General features: G+C 36.2%; 1 protein-coding gene across 1 annotated transcript in view; it reads left to right on the forward strand.

Annotated features, from left to right (window-relative positions):
* The window catches only part of LOC109364070 (uncharacterized), a 293,473-nt gene that overhangs the window by 88,391 nt on the left and 180,095 nt on the right, over positions 1-24,987 (forward strand). The window contains exon 11 of the mRNA XM_085214099.1: positions 24,739-24,883. Within this exon, the coding sequence (XP_085070225.1) occupies positions 24,739-24,883 (145 nt within the window). The remainder of the gene's footprint in view (positions 1-24,738; positions 24,884-24,987) is intronic.

Consider the following 24,987-nt stretch of genomic DNA (forward strand, 5'->3'; position numbering starts at 1 on the left):
CAACAAACAATGCTTCCTCTTGGAAGAGTTGCAGTGTATCTTAAATGTTCATAGATGATAAGAATGTCTAATGCTTGAGATGTCTGAGTGCTTAAATGTCCCAGGTACTTTTCTTCTAGCTCATCTCGCTGCAGGAGAGCAATTTTGACAGACCTAAAAAACATGTTGAGGAGTCAGTGTGTTTTAGTCCTATGCCTGTCCTTACTTTAAAACAACAGAACTGGAGCTTTCCGCAAAAGGCCAGCACTGTTATTCTAGCACAGAGATAGCAGCCTGGGTCATAGCGAAAATCCATGGAAAGCTGAAGAACTGAGCAATGTCTCCAGGGCCTCAGTTTAATCCCTCAGTAAGAAGAAATCTTTACATCTGCACCTGATGACAGGTACAGCCAGCAGGGGTGTAGTATTTTGTTGCTGGAGAGATTCATGTGTCAGGTGGCAGAGTGAAAGCTTCATTTATTTTGATTTGTTGACAAATAGACTTTTTAAAAGCATTTAAATGGATAATATTTCAAACAGCCAAAGAACTGCAAAATAAAATGTCATGTAAGCATTAAATGCATGTAAGTCATTAAATTTTACCAAGGAAAATACATTAAGATGACACAAGTATTTATTGTCTTTTATTTTGTTACAGAAAGAGAAATTTAAATTGGGCAAAAGCAATTAAGGATTCAAAAGTAGAGTCTTAATGTACAGGGTCAGCAGGTAAGGTAGATACGTTACCATCTGATGTTTAGATTCTATCTGTACTGTCTGCTGCCATAGGATGTCCTATTTCCAGTACCATTATCAGATATCAGACTGGCAGCACAGTAGGTTGCAACCATCTACTCTCAGAAGGGCTAAAAAGCAGAACCTAAATCAAAAAATATTTTCCATATTGGGAAGTATTTCAAACAGAAATTACTTTCATATATAATATTTGGGGGTGGGCATGGACAATTTGTGATTTGGCATATTTATTTTAATTTCTCTCTTGAGAGGAAATCAAAACAAAAAAACTGTTCTTGGGATATTTTAACATAATTCTATTCTCAAATGTCCATTTTTCAGATAGAACTGTAGCGAAAACTTTGCTGAACTTTAAAGGTAAATGTAAAAATCACATTGAGATATCTGCCAAGATGAGCAAATATCTTCTGCTCGAATCAGTATGAGAAAATCAAGCAGAGTTGATAATTTTCATTACAACTTCTATTTTTTTTTAATTTCTTTGTTCCTACAGTTTCTTTTCACAGCATACAAAGATCCACATTTATGAATTTCTCATTTCAGTAAAAGTGAATAACTATTATGTTTAGAAATGGTTGAGAAATTTCCATAGTAGAACAGAAAAGCACAACTCACAAGAACTGATAGTTCTCCAAATAATATACAACTTTTTACTTTCTTGGCAATTATATAATAATAAAAATCCATAGTGTCATGAGACTGGTATATTTTTTTATTTTAACAAATTGAATGGATTATGTTTTCCAATTAGAAAGATATAAAGGTATTGGAAATAGATTGTAAAATAATAAATTAAAAGTTGCCCTATCACATGAAATTATCAAGACAAAATAATTAGGAAGTGATATTATAGGCATTTTATACCTAAGATTTTCACCAGTTGTAGACTGTGGTTTCTTGATGCAAAAACATTTAAAATGTCATATTGTTCCAGGAAATTAAAATTCCAATCCCTGACAAGTTCTCTTTTTATTTTTTACCTTCTCTTTTAAAGCTATAATCTAAATTAAAGAGTTTTGCCAAGCATTATAGCTGAGGATAAAATTGTAGCAATAGCACTTTTGAAAAGCCAATCATCATAATCTCAACCTTTCAATTGGCTATCACATATTTAAGAATGGTGCACAACAGGATCTATTCTTTGTATCATAAAATGGAATCCTTTCAAGGAAAGCATACAGCGCTCAGGTACATCCCTTTTCCTTCCTGTGGTGGTGTATGACATTTCATATTCATTACTAGTACTTTCCTTGAGCATGTCATTTTCTGCACAACTTTTTTTATTTGTTAGTTTCATTAGTAGATTCATTTAAGAGCCATCCAGGAAGAGACCGATAAATTCTCTGTTACTTATTCTGTTACAGAATTACAGAATTGCAGGAGTTGGAAGGGACCTCAAAAGATCATGGAGTCCAACTTCTCTACCAGAGCAGGTACCCTACAATAGGTTGCATAGGTAGGCATCCAGACAAGTCTTGAATATCTCTATAGAAAGAGATTGCAACATCTCAGCCTTCTCTTCTCCATGCTGATGTGCCCCAGGTGTCCCAGCCTTTCTTCATAAAGAAGATGCTCCAGTCCCTTCATCATCTTTGTGGCTCTCCACTGGACTCCTTCTTTAGTTTGCTTTTGTATTGGCATTTGGAAGCTGGATGTTCCTTTACTAGCTTAAGGATGCATCTGTAACAAGAAATAGCATGAATGAATAAGGCACTCTTTCTCCTGTGGTCTATGAATCTAAGACATCACTGCAAAATTCCGTGATCTTTTATTGTCTGCCGGGAATGTGTTTGCCAGAGATTTCTTACTTAAATCAGTGATGAAAATTCAAATACAGACTCAGAATTCAGTGAAGAACAGATTTGTTGTAAAACTTTCAGTAAAATTTGGTGCAGATTTGGCGAAGTGTTTATAAAAGTAAACCTAAAAGGCATTTCTGTGTAAAACTTTTTTACTTGAAAACAGTCACCAAAAATGAAAGAATTCTCCCTTTAAAATTGAATGTACTAGCCACTTACTACAAGAAAAGCAGATCGTATGCTTGAGCTGCCATTACAGAATGGACAATGTGACACGTGCTGATAATCTTCAGCTATGCAGAGCATTCCCAAATGGATGAAATACTACTTTGAAATAACTCTTTTTAGTTATGTTCCAGACTTTCAAGTTCAGCCTCCATTCACAACAACATAGCAAAATTTTCACCTTCTAAAGCAAGAAATATGCCCGAGTAAGATATGTTGGCAGGTATACTGGTCACCAAATGTACAACTCTCTCTTCAGCTTCTATTATTAATTGCAGAGTGGTTAAGTAGTTATCTCAAATATTGGCTGGAATTCCTTTTGCCGTATATATAGAAAACAAAGAAAAAAAAAAATCAGAAGAAGGGATTCTGAACCAGCACTCAATTTCCACATCAACACAAGGAAGACCTTGTTTACTTGCTATAGGAACACCAGACACAGCATTATCTTAAGGAATTCTGGTGACACAGACATTGGAGAAGGTAAGTCTAAGCATCTGAGAGGAAAAAGTTTAGGTACTGACAGAGCTGTGTAGAAATCAAAGAGAGTTAAAAGTTTGTTTTCCTACACTGCAAGGATATCCCACCTTCTGTCAGCAGTGCATGCAGAAAAGTTTCAGCTAAAAGTAAAAAAAAAGTTTGGGACTTCAAAATCAAGAAATCTCCCACACATTTCACATTTATGAAATCCAATTAACCTGATTGAAAGTGCTCAAGTAAAGATTTACCAGTCATTCATCTAGATGGATTTGCATGAGAGGAGAGCAGAAATAAAGTGCACTTCTTTTTTAGTTTAGAGAAGAAAGAAGTCTAAGGGAAGAAATCCTAGAAGGCTTCTTGAATATATATGAAATCTAAAAAAAGGAAAGTAAGTTTTAATCCATGTCTAATATGGATCAGAAAGAAAAAATGCAGAATAAAAAGGTAAGAGAGGACAGAGGTATTCTGTTACTGAACTAACTTTCCCATCTACATAACACTAGATTCTATTCTCCAAACAGAAATGGATCTGTGAATGTGCTTACTCCACTCTCAATACTACTGACATCCTAAGTCCTACAACTCTCATAAAGAAAAGTTTGATTAGAGAAAATCAATATTTCTCATTCTTAATGAAAACATTTGTTCAGAAAATGCAACCCAAAATAGTAGGAAGTGAAGAGCACCTAGAACAAGGAAGAATGAGTTTCCTTTCTTATCTAGCCAAACTTGTTATAATCTAAGAACTAGACTTAGCATGAGACAGTTATCTTGAACATGAAGACAAAATCAGTGGAATATTCAGCAACTGCAAGCTTTTAACAAACCTCAGTGCAAATTCCCACCTTGTCCCTTCCTATTTGTCTTTCTAGAAAATAATTTATTCACTTTTCAGAATGAAGAGAGAAACATTACTGAGGGAAGCTAACAAGGCTGAAGAATTTAAATCATACAATTGATTTATGGCATTGTTTTGGGGTTTTTTGTTTGTTTTTTTTTTTAAGTAGAAGCTGATTTTTACGCAGTACATTCCATTAAATATGTTACAAATGCATCATATCATATACTGTGTCTGAACATCAAAAGCCCAGTGGGCAAAAGTTTCTGAATTATTTGGCAAACAAATGCGTGATAGATTTGAGGGAATAAGTCCAAATGCTTCAACATTCAACACTGGGTGGATACATAGAAAGCAAAAATAAATAAATAATGAATAATCAGCTGGTTGCATGCATTTAGTAAAGTTCTTCTGCTGGAATTAAGCCTGAGTCAAAATCTCTTTCTCCCCCTTCTTAACTTTATTGATCCTCCAGGTAAAACTATTTTTTGTTGCTTACTTCACAAAATCTGAGCTCAAGTTTTGGCACTAATGTAAACTTCTTAGGAAATGAAGTTTCCTAAAGCTATCTCATAATTCAAATTCAAAGTCTATTTGTAAAGTATAGCTTTGATATTTTGCATTAAGTTTGTATGAGAAAAACCCAGCTCTGGATGGTCAGGTACATGATTAATGTCAAAACAATCTGACATAGGATAACACCACCTAAAGTTTATGAGTGGACTCTATGTTTATGTGCACACACTTCAGTGATATATTTACTGAAATACGACCAGCCCTGGCCTGAAAAGCAGTCACTAATTAAGAACATGTTGAAGTCATACAGAATCTCTGAGAGAAGACAAGTTACGGATAAGTACTTGGAAGAGCATAATTCAGAAAGCATCTAAAAATGGCCACATTTTTTCTGCTGGTTGTTTTTCTACGTTAGATTCTCAGACACTTAATCTCCATTGGAAAGGAACAACAGGGATGAAAAGATGACTCACAGAAAAAAAGGTTAAATGCTGTTTGCCCACCATGTCTTTACACAAAAGGCCAAAACATATTTTCTAGGAACAACCACAACCACATGTGAATGCCACCAAAAATACCATCAAGATGAGTCATCGGAATGATTGACAATGCTGCATTTTACATTGGTCAGCAATGTTGCATTTCAGTTTGGTCTCATATCTTGAGAACTGAACTATAATCTCAATCTCATCTATTAGATCCAACTCACTTCCTGTTAATACTTTTCCCACCACAAAGAAAGCAATGCTACTCTCTGGAAGTTTGAGCACTTTCCCAAGGACCACAGCTACAGCAGACCATTGTGCACTGGTAGGACTGAGCAACCAGGAATTTCATCCTGATCTTCAGAAATTCATGCAAATCAATTTTTATACGTAGGTCGCTCTGAAAGTAATGTCTTCTATTTCTTTCCATGGAAATAACAACAGATAAAAAGAGTGCAATAACACTTACACAACAAATTCTCAGCAACAAAACACTCTTTTTGAACATAGTAATTAAAAATTGCATTTTTACCAGTGATGAACAAGAGCCTGCATGCTACATTCGTATCTGCACCAGCAGATATGTCATTGTTGCCACTAAGGAAGTGCACCACCCACCACCTCATTGTGTGATATCCACTGTTTGGTCTCTGTCAGTGTTCAGCAAGAATCAACAAATGTCAGCAGGTACAATTATTCTGCATGGAGGAATTCAGCTACTTTTGCTCCAGACACACTTCCATGCCAAATACCATTCTGTCAGACTGTCCTCTGCTGCCATTTCTCACATGGGAACAAAATGTAATGGAATATTGGTGTGAAGGTTTAACCTCTACTGCCATACCATCAACATTCCTGTGGCCACCAACACTGTGGGCCAACAGAATAGAACAGGAGGCATTACTTTTGGAGCAGCCTGCATATGTTTCCATGAGACAAGTGGTATCAGTGAGGTGACATCTAGCAAATGAAACACTCCATGACATTTCTGTTCTGAACAATGCATTTATGGGAACATTCCCAAACAGCGTTGAAGGCAATTTCATCCACATACTCGAGAATAAGTAGTTGCCTTTCAAGTTGATCAAAACAGAGGTGCCAAGGATAGCCTGCATTCTGTTAATTATTGCTTCTATTCTTTTGCATTCTCTGCATCATATTAATGTATAGAGCTACAAAAAAATGATTCCCTAGAGGTAAGAAAGTTACACTGCAACATACTTCGTTTCATTATTGATGCACTTCTCAATTCTATTGACATCTAACTGCCCCCTAATCAAACCTCTGGACACATTATAATTTGAAGTTTGATATTTGATTTGATTACTGCAAGGTTTTGAACTCCAAGAGTAATCCCCTTGCAAACTGTGCAATGACACTCACTGAACTGTATAAGATGGCAGAAATTGCATTTAAAACAGCATTAGACGTATGACATATTCACACAAAGATCACAAGTTGATAAATGATACAGATGGGGCAGGGGATACAGGTAAGAAGGCTCCCCTAGTCACACCCTAAGGAATGTTCTTACTGAAATGATATACTGTCCTGCAGTGGTTGATACAGCAATTGTACCGTTTCCCTAAATAAGTTAAGCACCTAAGCCTGTACATGAACACTCTTAGAAGAATCCATGCCCATGTTCTGCACTCAAATATGTTATTCTTATCACTTGAACTTCAGGCCCACTGTAAAGCACATAAGATACAGATTTGTATAAGTTACTGATAGATATTTTTCCTATACAAGTGGCTTCTGACTTCCGTTCCCTATGCAGACAGCTTTTATGCTCCTTCTCACACAAAATTATTTAGTTTAATTCATAGCATACACCTGTATTTCCCACACTTCAAATGGTCTTCCTCAGTTCAGACTCTGTTTCCACACTTACATCAATTTGAAAGCTGGACATTCTGGAGGAAAGCTAGATGCAGATCTTACTGGCGTGCCATACAGAAACAAGATTGCCTAGGGATCAGCTGAATAACTGATCCAGTCAGTCAATGTCCAACTCTGACAACAGCTTCCAACCAACTCTGATACCCCTCAAACTTTCAAAAGAAATACAAAAAAGCCTTAGTTTTATAACAGCAATATGAATAACTATATGAGTTTCACAGTTAATTGTATCATAAAGTTTAAAATTATTTCATATTACATTAAGCCCTCAGCGATGACTTTCTTAAGATAATACACTTAATTCTGTGTGTTCACATCTCAGCAAGCATTCATGATGTTGAAAACTCTCTAAGAGAGAATGTTTACTTAACTCTTTTTCAGTGTACCAATCAAATTCTGAACTTATAAGATCTTTATTATTAATTCCTAGTACTAAGTTGTTTTCTTTATTGATTAAATCTTTTGTTTGTTTGTTAAATACAGTATTAAATATTTGAATAACAAGTCGCTATATGGCACTAATGAGAAGCTATTTTAAGGATACTATAGAATGCAAACAACCGAGACAGTCTTTGATTGCAAGAAACACATGCATTTTCTTTTTTTTTAAGCTGTTGTCATCATATGCCCCTCAAATAAGGAGTGCCATTCAGATATTGATGTTTCATTGAGGTTAACTATGAGTGAGAGCATTGCTTGTCTCAGCAATTCTGCTTCATTAAATGATAAATTCTCAAGTGACAAAAATAATTCTACATAAATGTGAATCCTGCTTTCCAGTAGGAAATTTTGATTTACTACTGTCAGACTTGACCTTATCATCAGTAAGGAAAATTTCATTTGAAATTTTACATTTTGAATTGATTTATCCAGATTCCACTGAAAATAAGGCTTATCAATGTTTTTAATTGAGACAGTACAGACATGTACGACTGTTACGGAATGACAGTCATCAAATAAGACCTGGTGCCTTCCAAGTCTCCAAAACTTCCTTCTCCAAAATTTTCTTTTGATTAAATAAATTGAGATATGCCAAATGATTTTGCAGATCTACTCTGTGCTACATGGCTTCCTAACAGTTCTTTTGCCAGCTTAAAGTTGAAGAACTGCAAAATATTCTTAGTGGGCAGCTACCAGATGTCACACAGCATCCTAGACAGATCAGAACAAAAGATTGAGAGGATACCATTACGTAAAGGGTCCCCCTGTGATACATAGTGTCTGACTCACCTTTCTCAGATAGAACTGACTTACTTAAGATCTAAGGTTTTTCTACCAGGACTAAAACATCATTCTATGAAGAGACTAAGGTCAAATATTCTAATGTTCCCACATACGTCCCATCTGTTTCCATTCAAACACTGTCTAAACTCCCAGAGACTGAACAACTGAGATCTAGGTCCGTTCTTCGGAGCTTTAGGGTATTTCAAACTGGTTTTGTTTAAGAAACTGTTAAAATACAAGCATAACTTTTGCTTTGGTTGCTTAGTTCAGATGAGCAGAGCTAATAAAAGTGATTTTAAGGCGACTTTAGTCAGTGCCAGTGGAGAGACAGAGATAAAGTGGTGTCAGTGGATATAGTAAGTTCATTCTTGAAATTTCATAACCAGAAAACTTTCAGTGATAGGCTTCTAACAGTAGATAGGTAGGAAAAGAAATATAAATGCTTTTGATGACTAGAAGGCACCAGAAGTTCTAATAAAATTAATTACATGAGTATTCTGTCTCTTTCATAGCCAAGAAGTAAAGATGGAAAATGTTTTGTTTGCATGAAGACAAAAACCTTTATAGTCTTACAGCAAATATATCTGAAAGAAGATAGAAAAGCACCTCTGACTGAAATTAATCATATTACTGGTGTAGTTCAGGTGTGAAAAGCTTATCCAGATCTGGAAAGTGAAATTGCTTTATACTGAAAATATCCTTATCAGTGACATAGAAACATTATTTGTGTTTTCTTTTTCCTCTCTTACTCCTTTCTCTTCTGCTTTTGAACTTTAAACTTAAATCAACTTGATACGTGAAATCCCTATGTGACATATTTATGGCAAATTTACTGAGAGTACCAATTTACTTAGAGTAGCACTTCAAAAGTCAAAGAGAAAATGGCATTCAACCAATCAGGCTCACTTTTTAATGAGAAAATTCTAACATGAACATGAAGCAGGTATAAATCTTTCTAAAGGGCTTACACTTCTGGGCATTTCTGAAAAAGTGTTTGGACTTTGCCTAGAAATTAATTGCTTTTTTTGGAGCAAGAAAACAGGAATACAACATGAATTAACATGGTTATGCAGATTGGCACTGAAATGATTATTGATAAATAGATACCAAATATCAGTATACTTTCAGGCAACAAGTGCTGTGGCAATTGCTTAATGAAGATTACACAAAATCATAGAATCATAGGAGTTGGAAGGGACCTCCAGAGATTAAAATGCCTCTTGCTGAAGAAGTTCCCTATTGCAGATTGCACAAGAAAGACAGGTTTTGAGTATCTCCAGAGATGGAGACTCCATTATATTTCTAGGCAGCCTGTTCCAGTGCTCTGTTACCTTCACAATAAAGATCTTTCTCATACTCAGAAGGAAGTTCTTGTGTTTCAGTTTGTGCCCATTGACCCTTGCTCAGCACCACCAAAAAGGGGCTGGCCCTACCCACTTGATTCTCATCCTTTAGATAAATAGAAGCATTGAAGAGATGCTCTCTCCATCCTCTCTTCTCCAGGCTGAATAGTGCCAGGTGTCTCAGCCTTTCCTCACAAGGAAGATGATCTAGGCCCCTCACCATCTTTGTGGCCCTCCACTGGACTCCTTCTAGAAGATCCCTGTTCTTTTTGAACTGGGAAGATTAGAACTGGACACAGTGCTCTTGATATGGCCTCACCACTGCAGAATAGAGAGGGAGGATCACTTCTCTCAACGTGCTGGTCCCACTCTTTTTAATTCACACCAGGATACAACTTGCCTTCTTGGCCACAAGAGCGCACTGCTGGCTCATGGCCAACCATCAGTTTTATCATTCACCACAGCCATTACCAGTACCTTGCGCCTTCACACATACAGTCAGCAATGTTTCTTGACTGGTATGGCTCATTAGCAGGAAAAGAACACATCTGGTTATTTTTACTCCATAAAAAGAAATGTATTGATCATGAATTAACAGTCCCAAAAGCATTATAGCTTCAAAACACTGATTGGTGGAGTTTCTTCTAAAAAAATGCTTTAAAACACTTCATTAGCCAATCCAAAATACATCTTTCTATCTTTATTGGACAGAAAATTATTTGAAATCATTTCCATTACAAGTTACTGTGGTGACTATAGCATCAGCTTAAAAAAGCACTGCAGTGAAGAGTCTATACTGCTACGATCCTGTTCTAGTTTTTAACTTGAGCTTTATACATTATTTTTGCAAATTGGAGGAAAAAAGAAATCTGGCAAGCTATCAGTGTCTATGAACTATTCTATCTTGCACACCTTTTCCCCTCTCCCATTATCTATCTCTGACTTTTCAACACCTACTTGATTTAACGAGTGTTTGAATGAAATGCCTGTTGAGTTTGACAAGCACAAGATGAGTATAGAATGGGACCCAGGAAGACAAAAAATTAGTGAAAGGGACTAAGGACAAGAAAGATTGCTAAATTCCTTTGTCAAGAAGGTAATTCAGGAAAAAAATCATATTTGCTATGTCCACTGAAGGAAAAAAAAAAAAAAAAATTCATAGATTTAGCCCTGAACAAATTTTTATTTATTAAACATAGCATAACTAGAGTAACTACAGCAAAACCTTATTGTTTCTGCTTTTTCATATCTGCTGAAACACAGACACTGTACACAGCTTTTCACCAAACACACTGCATGTACAATGAAAATATGAATAATTTCTAAAATCAATTAAAAAATAAAACAGCCAAAAATATTTTAGTATGCTTTCTATAGTATGTAATAAAATGGAAAAAAAATATATTTCACTTTCACGGCTATCTGTTCTTTAACTTTGAACTGATAAATATTCACCATTAGTGTAAAAAGACTACAACTTCAGTTTCAAATGTGTTAATATTGCTATTCAAAAATTACTGAATAGTTTAGGAAGAAAGAAATGTATGTAAATACAAAAAAGGAAAGGAGAAAATATTTAAATTGTAACATGAAATGATACACTACAACCAAATAAATACTTCTTTTCTTTCCTTCTTCATTGGTGTATTGTTGTCTGTTCCCAGCCTGTTTTTTGTTGTTTTTTTTTTTTTTACCAGACTAAGTAACCATAAACACAGCAATGCTTAATAGATAATAAACAGTAAAATATCTATAGATCCTCAATATAGTGACATAATTTTGCCTGAGGTCTTCTTCAGATTTTAAAAATCTCTTTCATTCTGCACAGATACTATTATTTTGTGAAAGTATTAGATCAATGCACTTCCTTAAACCAGAAAATTGATCTGCTGAACTAGTTTTTAATAGGAGTAAAATCAGAGCACTGAGATACTCTATCCTATACTAACCCATTTGCTTACATTGATTTCAGACATGCAGTAAAAACCTTTTAAAAGAGATGACTGTAATGAAGAAAACTAACCCTTAACAAAAGCAGAAGGACCAGTATAATTATAATTATGCTGGTCTCATTCTCAGAGATACAAGGAAAGCCTTTGGGCTGCATATATAAACAGCAGTAGTAAGAACGTTTCCAGCACCTCTCAATGATCACATATAAGCTGTTTTCAAAGTTTTACCTATCAACTAATCCCTTCCTGTCGATGTAGATCTTGATTAGATCTGGACAGTTTGCAATGAAAGGGTCATTAAAGTTTACATTTCTCATGAAGCAAACTAAGAATCTTTTTTTGTATTTACTGACTGCTTATTCTGACTCTGCTGTTTCAACTGATTGCATGACATGCAGAAGAAATGAGGAACCTTTTATCTTTTGACACAAAAAGAAAAACGTGATATAAAGAGATTCACATACAGAGTGTGTTACACAATTTTTCAGAGGATATATAGTGTTCATAGTGAGGTTGGAAGACATTACTGTGCAAGAAAACTATTGTTGCCAAAGACTTAAAAAACAGTCTCTGATTTTATACCATCTACCTGTTCTTATTAAGAGAAAAACAAATGCATCAGTACATTCTTTTTTAATACCAAATCTGGGCAAGTCAGCACAAGTATCACTTATTTTAAACATGTTCCCTGGACCGTATCCCAGCTCTTAAGCCTATGTCTGATCTTCGCTGAATCGGAGTGAGAAGCACAGAGTGTGGCAGTCAGGTACATGAAGGACATACAGCTCAGTGAAACGGGACTCAGAATTTTGATGGTGTGTATGAAAACACCCAAGGCTAGAGAAAAAAGGAAAGACTACAACATGATGTGAAGTTACACATATGCATCACCTCTGTGGTCACCATGAAACAGTGGGACAGCTTGCCTAACCTCTGTGCCACAGCAAATGAGTGAAGCAAGCAGGGAAAAAAAGAGTGGGGTGGCTCAGGCTGAAAGGGCAGTTGTGGTGTGTGGGTCTTCTCTCAGCCTCCTCTTAGAAGGATAAAAACTGAACTATTCTATGAGCCTGTGACTACAGCAAATAATCAGTTCATCATCACAGTACAGACAAAGTTTAAAAATTCAGTAACCTTGCTAATTTCTCTCTAGAAAAAAAAGTAAACCCACTGCTAAATTTTCTTTGTCATTAGGAAGCCCCTATATCAGCAACTATCTATTTCACTTCTCGTCAGTATTCAAATAAAACCACAGACTCTCAGGTAAATCCTGAAAATAGAGGTGAAAGTATAAGCTCCCACCATTACAGTGAAGACAAGAGAACTCTTCCTTGAAATGGAATAAATGATAAATTTAGTAAAACTTGGATATAACTTCCGAGTGAGAAGCAGCTCAATTGAAATAAGTTACTTAAGAGTGAGAAAGTCTGTCAGAAGTTGGGCAGGTTAATTATGCAGGAGGCAGATTTGATTTCAGAGATTTGTCACATCTTGAAAGATATCTCTCATTCAATGGTTTCCCCCTAGTCTTCAGAGCTGCCACTGTATTCAGAAGTAAACAGGTGTTACTGTGTAGTGCTTTCTTGTGACTTCATTAAACTTCACACCAGGCAGTAGAAAAACAATTAATGTAATGTGAAATTACATTTATTAAAAATGGATGTGGAGTGTGCTTTTTTCTTCCAGTTGTAAAAAAAGCAGATTCATATGAGCTGCTAAGAGATATCTCACAAGACTGTTCTCCTTGGTTTTGACCCAGGACTCAAGCAAGATGTGTCTTCCTGATCACACTATATTATTTCCATGTCTCTATTCAGTTGTGCATGCAAAAATGGAGACCACACTGCTTCTCTTGTTGTTGCTCAGGAAACGTGAGTTTTGGCATGACAAAGTCATATGTTGACATGGCAGGCGAAAGTCTTGAGACATCTCTGGCCTTGTCTTAGCCTGAACTATTTTAGATTACTTAGGTGTGTCAGCAGCTGCCTAGCAGTCAGGCATCTATGCTCTAGGTTTGCTTTAGTTTTACTTTAGTTTATAGTGATAGCACGTAGTTGTTCTGTATGGACAGAACCCTCAAGGACTGTGCAGTATGCATTTTAGAAAAAAGGAAATCTAAGAAGAATTTCATAAAATCATAGTATCATCAAAGATAGGAAAGACTGCTATAATCTGGTTCAACTATCAACCCATTACCACCATGCCCACTAACCATGTCATCAGTGACACATCTATGTTTCTTGAACACCTCCAGGTATGTGACTCAATCACCTCTCTGAGCAGCCCATTCCAATGCATTACCACTCTTTCAGATAATAAATTTTTCCTAATATCCAAACTGAACCTCCCCTGGAATGACTTAAGGACATTGCTTCTTGTCCTATCTCTCTTACCAGGGAGAAGAGACCAACAGCCACCTCAATGCAACCTCCTTTCAGGGAGTTGTGGAGAGCTATAAGATCTCTCAAGTTCCCAGTTCCCTCACCATCTCCCCATAAGACATGTGCTCCAGACCCCTCAGCAGCTTCATTGCCCTTCTCCGTACATGCTTCAGGGCTTCAATGACTTTCTGTAGTGAAGGGCACAAAACTGAACACAGCTCTCAAGGTGCAGCCTCTCCAGTCTGAGTACAGAGGGTGCTTCCCTGCTCCTAACAGGAACACTGTTTCTGAGACAAACTAGGATGCAGTTAGCTTTCTTGGCAACCTTGGCACACTGCTAGCTCATTTTCAAATGGCAATTGACTAACACACTCAGATCTTTTTCTGCTCCGTACCTTTCTCAACATTCTGCTCCAAACACATACAGTTTCATGGGGTTATTTTGACCAAAGTGCAGGACATTGCACTTGGTCTTGAACCTCATACAATTGACCTCTAGTGACTAATCCCTAATTGGATTTAACTCCATTCACCACCACTCTATGGACTTGGCCCTCCAGCCAGTTTTTTTCCAAACCATGAGCTGACAGTTTCTCCAGTAGAATGCTGTGGGAGGCAGTATCAAAAACCTAAAGCTTAGATTGAATGTGTCTACACGTAAAAAAGCTTATTAAGAAACTGTAAAAATTAACCCAGCTGTAAATTCAAGTAGATTCAAGACTAAGGAAAAAGAAATTTCCATTCCCTAGGATGCAGTTAGCTAATCACAACTCCCACTTCACAGTGCACCCAAGGTCCTCTGACTCTTGGGGAGCGTTTGAATGAACAGTAAATCATCAGGACTATGTTCTAAGAGAATGTTTTACCACAGTGTCAGTATTGATAATTGTTTTCTATTAACTAGACAATTTAGACTTCAACTGTCAGTATCTTTGTAACAGGGCTGTTAATTATAATCATGTACTTTATTTTGGTCATACCACTAAATCTTGAATTAGAATGAAAATAATTTTTTGGTTTCACATAAAAAGCATACATATTTTCTTGCCCATGACCGGATTTCAAGAGTAATATCCTGACTAGTTGTAATTCTGCCAGAAGGGCCTGCCTGTTCTGATTCTTGTGTAATGTGTAATATAGGTCTAAAGTCATGTGTACATTTTGTCAAGCTCATCTGTAGGCTGTGAGCATTTTCATAATGCAAATGATATATCATATCAGGAAGGATATAATTAAGATCAAGAAAGAAAGACGTTGAAAAGGAAAAAAACTGCACATCATAATTCATGCAAAAATAGAAAGTAGTCTCCTGTTCAAGAGGAGAAAATATACTTAAGAATTAATGCATTTTAACAAAGAAATGCAATTTTTGCCTCAAAAAACCTTTTAACCAAAATGTCTTTTTGCTGTTCATAAAATAATAAAGTTTTCACAAAATCAGCTTTCAGTTCAAGCAAGAGTTAAACTTCATAAGCTTTAACCTGTGAATATTAATTTCAGACGTGAGAATTGGTATGTTTGAACAAAAACTGCGCATTTAGTTCACCTATCAACTAATCATGAAACAAAAAATGCACAATTTCCTTTTATTAATTCTTATTATAAGTTTTTAGTCACCTTATGCCTTAGTCAAGTAACAAAGAAAATAACTATTCTGCAAACACAGATTCTGAATCTCCAATATCTGTGCTAGTAATTCGATGAGACGGAAAGAAAACAATGCATTTACCAGTCATTATACTGTCAGACTGTTTTTGTGATAGATATTTTAAAATACTACTAATTGCACAGTACTGATTTCTTATTTAAAAGGTCACAAATCAATCTAAGGTCTCTTTCTTGAAATAGTTCATCATTTAGTATATTCTTCAAATGTGGATTGATATTGTTTTGCATTGTCTTTTATGGAGCGTGTTGGGACCTCTTTTTAGATGAGGGAATATGCATCAATTGAAGCTACTTAGTCTTGCAGGGAGACAAATCAGAGATGCACTGGAGCTTCATATGCTGAGGAGAACTGCCAGAGCATATAGATTCTGCAAGCTGGAATGCACCGCTCCTTCTCAAAATGCTGGGCAATACAGGGAAAATGCATTACTACCAGTTCTTTGCAGTAAAAGAAAGATATAAAATTAGCACTGACATCAGAACTGTCACTACTCAGCTTGTCTGGTTTCAGATCAGCCCTGTCCATTCAGAAGGCTGCTATAAGCCTTCACTACTTGTCACCCTGAGGTGGAGACAATCTTCAGAACTCCAAAGAAAGTGGCCCAGCACTGAGAGAGAGCGGAGAGTTACTGTGACTGAAATCACACAGTGATCAATCAGTGCGGTTTGGATGTGTGATACTGTTAAGTCTCTCATAATAAACATTTGAAAATGCTTGAAATTTTTAAAGGAAGACACAAAAATTAAGCATGTAGAGAAAAAATAAACCTGAAAAATAATCAAAAGCAAAAGCATTCCAATCATTTTCAAATGTTCTAAACTCAAAACTCAATAGTGGGTACCACAAAAGAAGTTAAAATTGATTTCTTGATTCCACTAAAATGAAAAGGACCATTGAACTTATATTTCATTCACTATACTTTATCAGGTACCACATTTTATTCACTATATTTCTTTATTCAGTGATACATTTTTATTAACCAGCATGTATTTTATTCAGCAGCAGCTGCTTGCAAATCTTTCACTGCTGCACGATGAGAACTGACAGAAGAGTTTTAGCTAGCTCCAATTGCTCTGTTTCTTTATTCAAGAGTTGTACTCATACCAGTGTATGGTCTGTGGTATGATGCTATGAAAACATAATGAAACTTAAAGACAGGTTGGAAATCCCTATATATCACAACAATTTTTTTCTGCTTCTGTTTTATATGCACAGAAGCTGATATTAAAGGACAGGCCTTTGCCGCCTCTGATCTCTTCATAATTTAAGATACATTATATTTTGGAAATAAAGAAGTTGAAAAAGCAACAGGAAAAGATAGTGGGAAAAAAATTCCCATGAAGAGGCAATACAGCAGCTATGCGCTTGGAAACTACTATCTGATCAACGTATAAACCTCTAAGTAGAAAATGGCCAACATATACAACTGTCTCAAGAAAGTTGCCACTAATGAAGCTTAAATACACTACATGATATGTGTCTATGGTTTTTAAATGAATGATTTCGGGCTCAAGTATTACGGGATACCATGAACAAGAAACAAAACAAAAATCTCACACATTTTTTCTGAACAAGAAAGCTATTTCTCTTATGTGAACTATGCTCACCAAAAAAAAAAAAAAAAAAAAAACCTTTTTAAAAATGCTTCAGACAACAATGACAAACAGGACTGCGTGAACTCTTCTAAAGAAATAAGGAAAAGGAAAAGAATTTTCTAAGTAAAAACAAAGAAACAAATTTCCATTGTATGCAGAGCAATCATTTTATGATGGGAAATTAACACCTATTTCAAAGATGTTATGGCCAAATATGCACAGCTGCCTTTATTCAATCCCAAATGCTGCAATTACAAGCATTATTTTCTAATTAATTTTCTGGAAATAGCCCTTTACCTAGATAATGAGGCTTTAGTTTTGAATCAAAAACCTTCTATTGAATTACCCAGGAAAGTTTTGGCAAGCAATTATTTATGGATCAAGTTTCAGTAACAAAGGCCTTATCATATGTCACTTTTGCCTTGCTGCAATAAAGGAACACAATCAGAAAGTTAAAAAATTATTCTCCATTACTGCAAACAAGTTTACTAACACTGAGCAGCTTAACTCAAAACTAAAACACATCAGGCAATTTTATATGATGAACACCTACCACGTCTAAGTCTATCAACTTAAAAAATGTTTTAAAAGCACTGTTTCTACTTGCAATAATATTTTAAAGATCGTCTTCCTTTGTCCTCTACAGAATCTCAGAAGGTCATTCCTTCAGTCTGTCTTCTTGAAGATGAGAGGATCTCTCTACATACTCTTCTGAAACTCTCAGTAAATGTTGAACTACTAGTGATCTGTGTTTCAAAATGTCTTTCTTCCTTGGTTATTCACATCCAGATTCACTAAACATCAAAATTACAGTTCATATATAATGTTTAGGTAGGTTAAATGTTGTGCATTTCCTGTTGCAACTCAAATTGTCTTGTTTCTTCTAATTTCAAGCAGTCTTCATCAGGTCCCCTTCCCTTCCTGTGGGAATATTTACAAAACTGTTGCTTGTGTGCTGATTTAAGTGCTCTGAATTTTTTTTTATGAAAAAAAATAAGAGAGGTCATCACATAATCACATTACTAAAAAAAGGGCAATGCTGTACTCCACTGAAGTCTGCAGCAAATTTTGCTGTAATATGATTTGAACATTACAGTGTATTGTGTTTCCTTCATATGAAAGCTTTGTGGTCAAGTTGAATGAGGGGATCTGGAAGAGTTTAACTTATCTGAGCTGCAGTATACAGTACCTCCAACTGATTTATGTCAAGTTCTCTGCTCCTCAAATTTAAATATAGAACTCAAAATGCTGTGCTACTCTAATCATTACTTCACTAATTATTCACTGAGAGTGAACGAAATTGCTTCAGAAATGAAATGGGAGTGACACTTGTTTAGTGTTAAAAAGGTGTTAAACATGACTTACTGGAGCTTTTAGACACTTCATTTCATATCACATAAGATACAACAAGAGGATTTTCTTACTTTGCATGACAAATTCACAAATACATTATATATATATATATATATAACCAGAGCCAGAATTCTTGAGCATCATGAGATTGCACAGGAGCCCTAATTGGTTCAAACGTGTATTGAACTGACACAGTGCTACTTTTCAGTACTTCATATGAATTATCAGTTACACTCTTTCAGCAGTCTAACAGTCACTCCAGTGTCACAGGTACAAAAAATAATAGTCTGAAATATCAAAATCTCTGGAAGAATGGAAATCCTGCTTCTTGATCAGATTTCATGTTGGTGCTTTATCTTTCAGAAGGCATTACACTGTTATCATCCATCACTCTTGTAGCTCTGAAATCTGAACTGAAATTTTGCTACAAGTAAGGTGTCATCCAATGGCAATGATAACATGTAATAATTTGTTAAATTGATAAGAATTTTTCTCCAAAAGCTACTGTCTGGTATTTCTGAATGACTAAAAAATCTGCAGGCAATACTACAGAACAGTTTGCTTTGTGGTTTTAGTTTGTTTTTTTTTATGTGTGTGTGTGTATGTGGGATTTTTGTTTTGTTTGTTTTGTTTTGTGAATATGACAATTGATTAACAAGATAACTGCTCAGTATTTTTCATTCTCATACGCAGAGTAATATTTCTAATTAAAATATAAGCATATTCTGGGTCCAACACAGGATGAATATTATTTTGTTCCATTGTGAGTACTGGTATATGCAACACATTTTGAGAAGTGGAATGTAAATCCCACACTTGAATTGCTTATTCGTGGTTAGTATAGAAGAAATAACAAGACTCCTATTAACTATTTATCTGAGACACAATAGACACAGCACATTCTTCATGAGTAATATTGGATGGAGACATACTGATCTAATAGTATTGATCAGAGGACTGCAAAGGACTTCATGATACCTTCCAGTGAACTGCAAAAATCCCAGTCACTCTAGACAGATGGCTGAGAGATTTGTAGTGATGTAATTCGTCTTACAAAAAAGACTCTTTTTTTCCTAAAATGTACCTTAATTTTTTAACATTGGCAGTCAGCAGGAATCTCCCAGTCTCCCAAAAATTTTAGTAAATTGTTGATAGGGATCCAGCTATAATTCTGCACTCTGGAGTAAATCCCATTGAGTTCTGTGGACCCATGAGCTGATACAATTTGTCTCTTATAATTTTGGTGACCACAAGTGGAAAGTCACAACTCCTTCATCGTGGTCCTCCATTTCTAAAGACAAACTTCTCAAGCAAATTTCAACACTTAATCTAATATGTATTATTTTGTAACAAGCAGGGCTGTCTAATGCAATTTCAAACACAGGAAGATCTGTTGATCCACCACTGGAACTGTGATGGATTCCTGACTGCCAGTCCAACTGCCATCTTCGTAAAGTACCTCTAACTTACAGAGAATGCTTTTGCTTGAAACTTTACACAAAAGCTAACAAAGACATTTTCCCTTAGTAGCAAAAGCTGCCGTTTATATCATTGAGTTTATAAATATATTCTGTGTTGCTCATGTTATTCACAGCTAGGACTTAGATTTAGAAGTGATCTATTGTCCAACATCAAAGGATGTTCTCCATCTTGCTCTATGCAGAGAAGACCCACATCACTTGTAAACAGAGTTAGATGGATTAAGACTGGAATTGTTTTATGGTAGGATACATTTTTCACAGGTCTCTTGACACACCAGCAACAGTGAGAAAAAAAAGAAACTTTCAAAAACTTTAGATAAGTGGAATATTGTCTTAAGCTCTACAAAGGCAAAAGTCTCAGAGAAGCCACAAAAACATCCATAAAATCAGAAACACATGTTCATAATATGCATCTGCTTCTGTAAGCGCTGAGATTCTTCAGAATTCACCTATGTTATATCATGAGATCCAATATGAGGTTACAGTCACTATTCACCAAGTTCATTTGGTGACCTGCCTGCTCATTTGAATGTGGTGTTAGTTTTTGGTATGTAAATGATAAGAACTGATTTAAACTCTGATCATAGTCAGAGATAGGAGTAGAAATGATGAAAAGTTCCTCAGCACAAATAAACCCCATTCCTAATAAAACACAGTACATTGTTTTCATGACTGGAATTTGCCTTAGAAATACTTATTTGTGTGTGACCACCTGATAGACCTGTACAGTTGAAAGCAAACAAAGACATGCAATATTTTAGTTATTCTCTGTATTATATTATTCTCCTTCTTGTTAAATTAAAAGTTCAAGCCTAGTCACTTCCTAGGGCATTTACTGAATCATGGCAATCCAGTACTAGTGATTGTTAATCTTTACACAGCATGTAGAAATCCCTAATGAGCACTTACGTCAACACAAAACCGATTAAGCAGCTTATAAATTATGGAAGCATAAAGACCACCATCTAATAATTGGGGCAATGAAAATGCTACAGGCATTTGTGAAGGATGGCCCAGCTTCCTGAGCTATTAGGCCCAAGGCCTTGTTAAGTAACCGTGTGGCATATCAAATGAGGCAAGACCATGATTTATAGAGTTCCTTTTAGAAGGTCCCCAATTAAAGAAGATAACTCCGCTATGCCAACTAGCGTTATATAGTGTGTGCAAATATGTTTAAAACCCACTTCGTTTGCTAGATAAAGCATATTCGATAGTTTCCATTCAAAATTAAAATGAGGTTTCTCTGATGCTTAGGAAAGGTGAGGAAAATGCAAATATCCAACATGCAATTACAAAAGAAGATACAAATTCTTAATAGTCATGCAAGGGTTGCTCAGACTTTGAGAGGCTACTTATTTGCATTTCAACAGGTATTTGCATTTCAATAGCTCTAGGCCTGAAAACCTGATTCATACCCATGGAGACTGATACTACAGATGAGCTACTTTGACAAAGCTGGAACCAAGCAGCTTTCACTTTGGTCATGGCTTCAGTAGAGAAGGGTATGAACCCTATGCTGTTATTTGAAGTATTTTGGGAGACACAGAGATGTGCAACACATTTCCTACAAGGCATACACTTATCACTCAGCCTTACAAAGCGCTATTCCCTTGTCAGGGCTAAGAAAAAGTCCTCAAAATATTTCCAAATGGAGAAATATGGGAAGCACAGAATCTTCCCACAGTTCAGGCCCTCTCAGCTAAACTGTGAAAGCTAAACAGAACTGTTAGAGGACATCCCTTGTTATTTATGCAAGCAACTGGGAACATAAACACTCAGTGATTTGGGGGCCGCGATCTCAGTAAGCATAGGGGCTGTTCAATAAAGAAACAATATGAAGTGCTCTCAGAGCAAATAGGATGTGTGAAGGCAGTAAATAGGTATCATTCTGATTTCATATCAAAATATAAGGCGAGATTATTGTACCATTACCTACCTCCCTTCTCATGAAAAGATTGATATTTGTGTGAAAATATTTTCCAATACTACAATAGAAAGTAATTAGCAATTTAATATCCTTTCAAGTCCTAGGAAAAGGAAAGGTAGATGAGTTATTGAGTAATAAATTGTGAAGGAATATTGGGTTGGATGATTACATTAATTTATCTAAGGAAAGGAATGATAATAGAACCATTAAGGAAGATATGGGAAACTGGACAGAGAGAAGGTTATTAATTTATATAACACAATAATTTTGAATACAAATGCATACCTTTTTTAGTGTATTTCTTAAAACTATGGTCTTCTGGTAGTTGACAGAAAGCCATACACTTACTGTATGAGGTGGCATCTGATCACCACAAGCACCAAAGTGAATGAAATGCAGTTTGTTTCAGGAATGTTACTTGCCCTTTCAGGATCTGGGGCAATCCGGGACCATTATCTTACAGTATGCCATTCAAGGAAATGTTCAATGCCATCAGACTTGCTAGGTAACAACTTTCTTCAGATGAGTGATTTGCAACTAGTTTGTTGTTCCAGAACAACAGACTCACATGGAAACTCCTCTAGAGTAAACTCCTCTTGAGTAAGGTGGTATATTGTTTAGTTTCCTCTAGTTCAGAGACAAACCTCAAAACAGGCAAACAAGAAGAGTCATGCTGTAGGCTGGATAGTCTGTAGTAGGGGTCCTGGGGCACCTTCAAGGCTTTTACCCTTCATGCCTGAAATACCTGCTCAGGGAAGATCGTTTCCAGCCATGATTAGACAGTGTTGATGGCTAATGATGGTTATCTCCAGTGAAGGATGGGATCAGAGAAGATTGAGCTAAGAAACCAGAATCAGCTTAAATCAGAAAAGGAATCTCTACAAAGCAGAACAAACTCATAAGAAAGTAAACTTTGGAGTTTTGAGGAGGAATAATACATAGTTTCTCATAATCATGCATAGTTCACTATAACTCCTGGTCACCTGATATGGCCTGGTTCACATCCTAATTGATAACAGCTGTGGGCTACTGTTCCACACATAATTTATTATGCCATAACTCTCAGAGACAGCTTTCCAGTGATAAAAATTCAGAATCACAGAATCATAGTGTGGTTTGCATGGGAAGAGGCCTGTACAGATCATCAAGTTCTAATCCCTCTGCCTTGGGCAGAGACAGCTTCCATTAGATGATCTTGCTTAAAGTTTCATCCAACCTGACCTTCAACACCGTGCAGGACAAATTCAACAAATTCACTGGGCAGCCTGTTCCATTATCTAGCTACTGTCATTGTAAAGACTTTCTTACATCTAATCTAAATCTAGTAACTTTTAGTTTAGAGCAATTATTCCTTCAATAGTTATTTCCTTTTAAATGGAACTGATAGACATTAATGTTTTCTGCTCTAAGGAAAGATAACACATACAATAACACATTCAACCTTTGTTTTTTGTTTTTTTGTTTTTTGTTGTTGTTGTTGTTGTGGTTTGGTTTGGTTTGGTTTGGTTTGGTTTGGTTTGGTTTTTTTTTTTGCTTAGGAGATGAGGAAGCCACTCTTCTCTCAAGAGTTTAGACAGTGAAATATACAGATTGTAGCTAGACTGTTGTTACAAAATAAATTCATTATCTTTCTTAAATTAGGATTCTTCCATCCCTGGTATCACTCAAGGCCAAGCTAGATTGGGCTTTGAGCAACCTAGTCTAGAGGGAGGTGTCCTTGTCTATAACAGCAGGGTTGGAACTATATGATCTTACAGATCCCTTCCAACCCAAACCATTCTATGATTCTATGATTTAAAGTACACATCTTCTGCATTATAATTTGAGCAGCAAGCTTCCATTTCTGTAGTATGTTTCCTGCTCTGTGTAAAGCTGGCCAAATGAAAGCAATTATTCAGACAGTGTAACTCAAAAATGTTGAAAAATTTACTGGGTAAATTATATGACAATTTGACAGTTCATTTCAAGCTGGAATAACCAAATGTGACCCCTTCGTGTTAAGACACCGTATGAAAAACAAATTTGTCTTAATATTAGCAAAGATCTGTAATGCAGTATTGCTGGGAAGTGAGAACATAAAGAGAATGTTGTCATTAAATGCTACCTAACTGCCTTAGCAATAATTAACATTAGCATGCTGTCCCTATTACTATGCCCAGGGAGTTCACATTATGTTTTCTTACTTGCAAAGGCAGAGTGTTAACAATCTGCACAACCATCCCTATAATGAGAGATCAGAAAAGAATAGCACCAAGAAGGTTAATTAAATACTGCTGCTGAAGCAAAGCAGTCCAGAATTCAGCTACTCTCAGACCTACTGAAATGTCTGGACTTTATTTTCTGCAGTATGTACTCCAGATAGAAAGGGCATAGTGGGGTAAAATTCCCATCTCAGAGTATCTTTCCTTCCATCCTGTGAGTGAGTCTTGCACTGAGCCAGTGCAGAACAGACTGCTCTTGGATCCTGTCCTGTCCACTGGCATCTGCACTTCATTGCACTCTGTTTTTATGTAGGGCTCATTGCTGCCTTTTTTGAGAGGAACTTTATAGGGTCCTTGCTGATTTTGTGTTGGAGCTTGGGGGTGATGGGACCTTTGGTCTTTGCTGTAGAAACTGCATCAACTGTCCATCCACCTATAAGAGTGTCTTATCATGGCTGGCTTTAGTGTACCTCTTCTTCTGGAGCTGTGCTTACAGTCCTCAGGACAATGAGACTCAGTGTGGTGTTGATCAGAGCATTTGGGAAGCAGAGTCATGTCTCATGAGGCTGTTAGTGTGCATGTGTGAGATACCATGCAAAAACTCCTTTGTCTCAAAGTCTGTCTGAGCTTTTGCAGACCTTACTTCTGGACAGACCTCATTTCTGCTTATGAAATGGTTGCCAGGGGCAATAAAGATAATTGTCTTGCAGTTAAGTGGCTCACATTAAATTCCGTGTCACTTTCAGGTGTTGGGGTGCAGAGAGGCCTCTACCACTCAAAGGTAGGTACACATGAGCAGAAATGCCACACGTGTCTTATGGTGGGAAACCAGAAAAAAGAGACAGTTTAAAAGGACTCATAAAACCAAGAAACTCTCCTCTCTTT

This window comes from Meleagris gallopavo, chromosome Z (assembly GCF_905368555.1).
Source record: "Meleagris gallopavo chromosome Z, MGAL_WU_HG_1.1, whole genome shotgun sequence".
In the NCBI taxonomy this organism is placed as follows: Eukaryota; Metazoa; Chordata; class Aves; order Galliformes; family Phasianidae; genus Meleagris; species Meleagris gallopavo.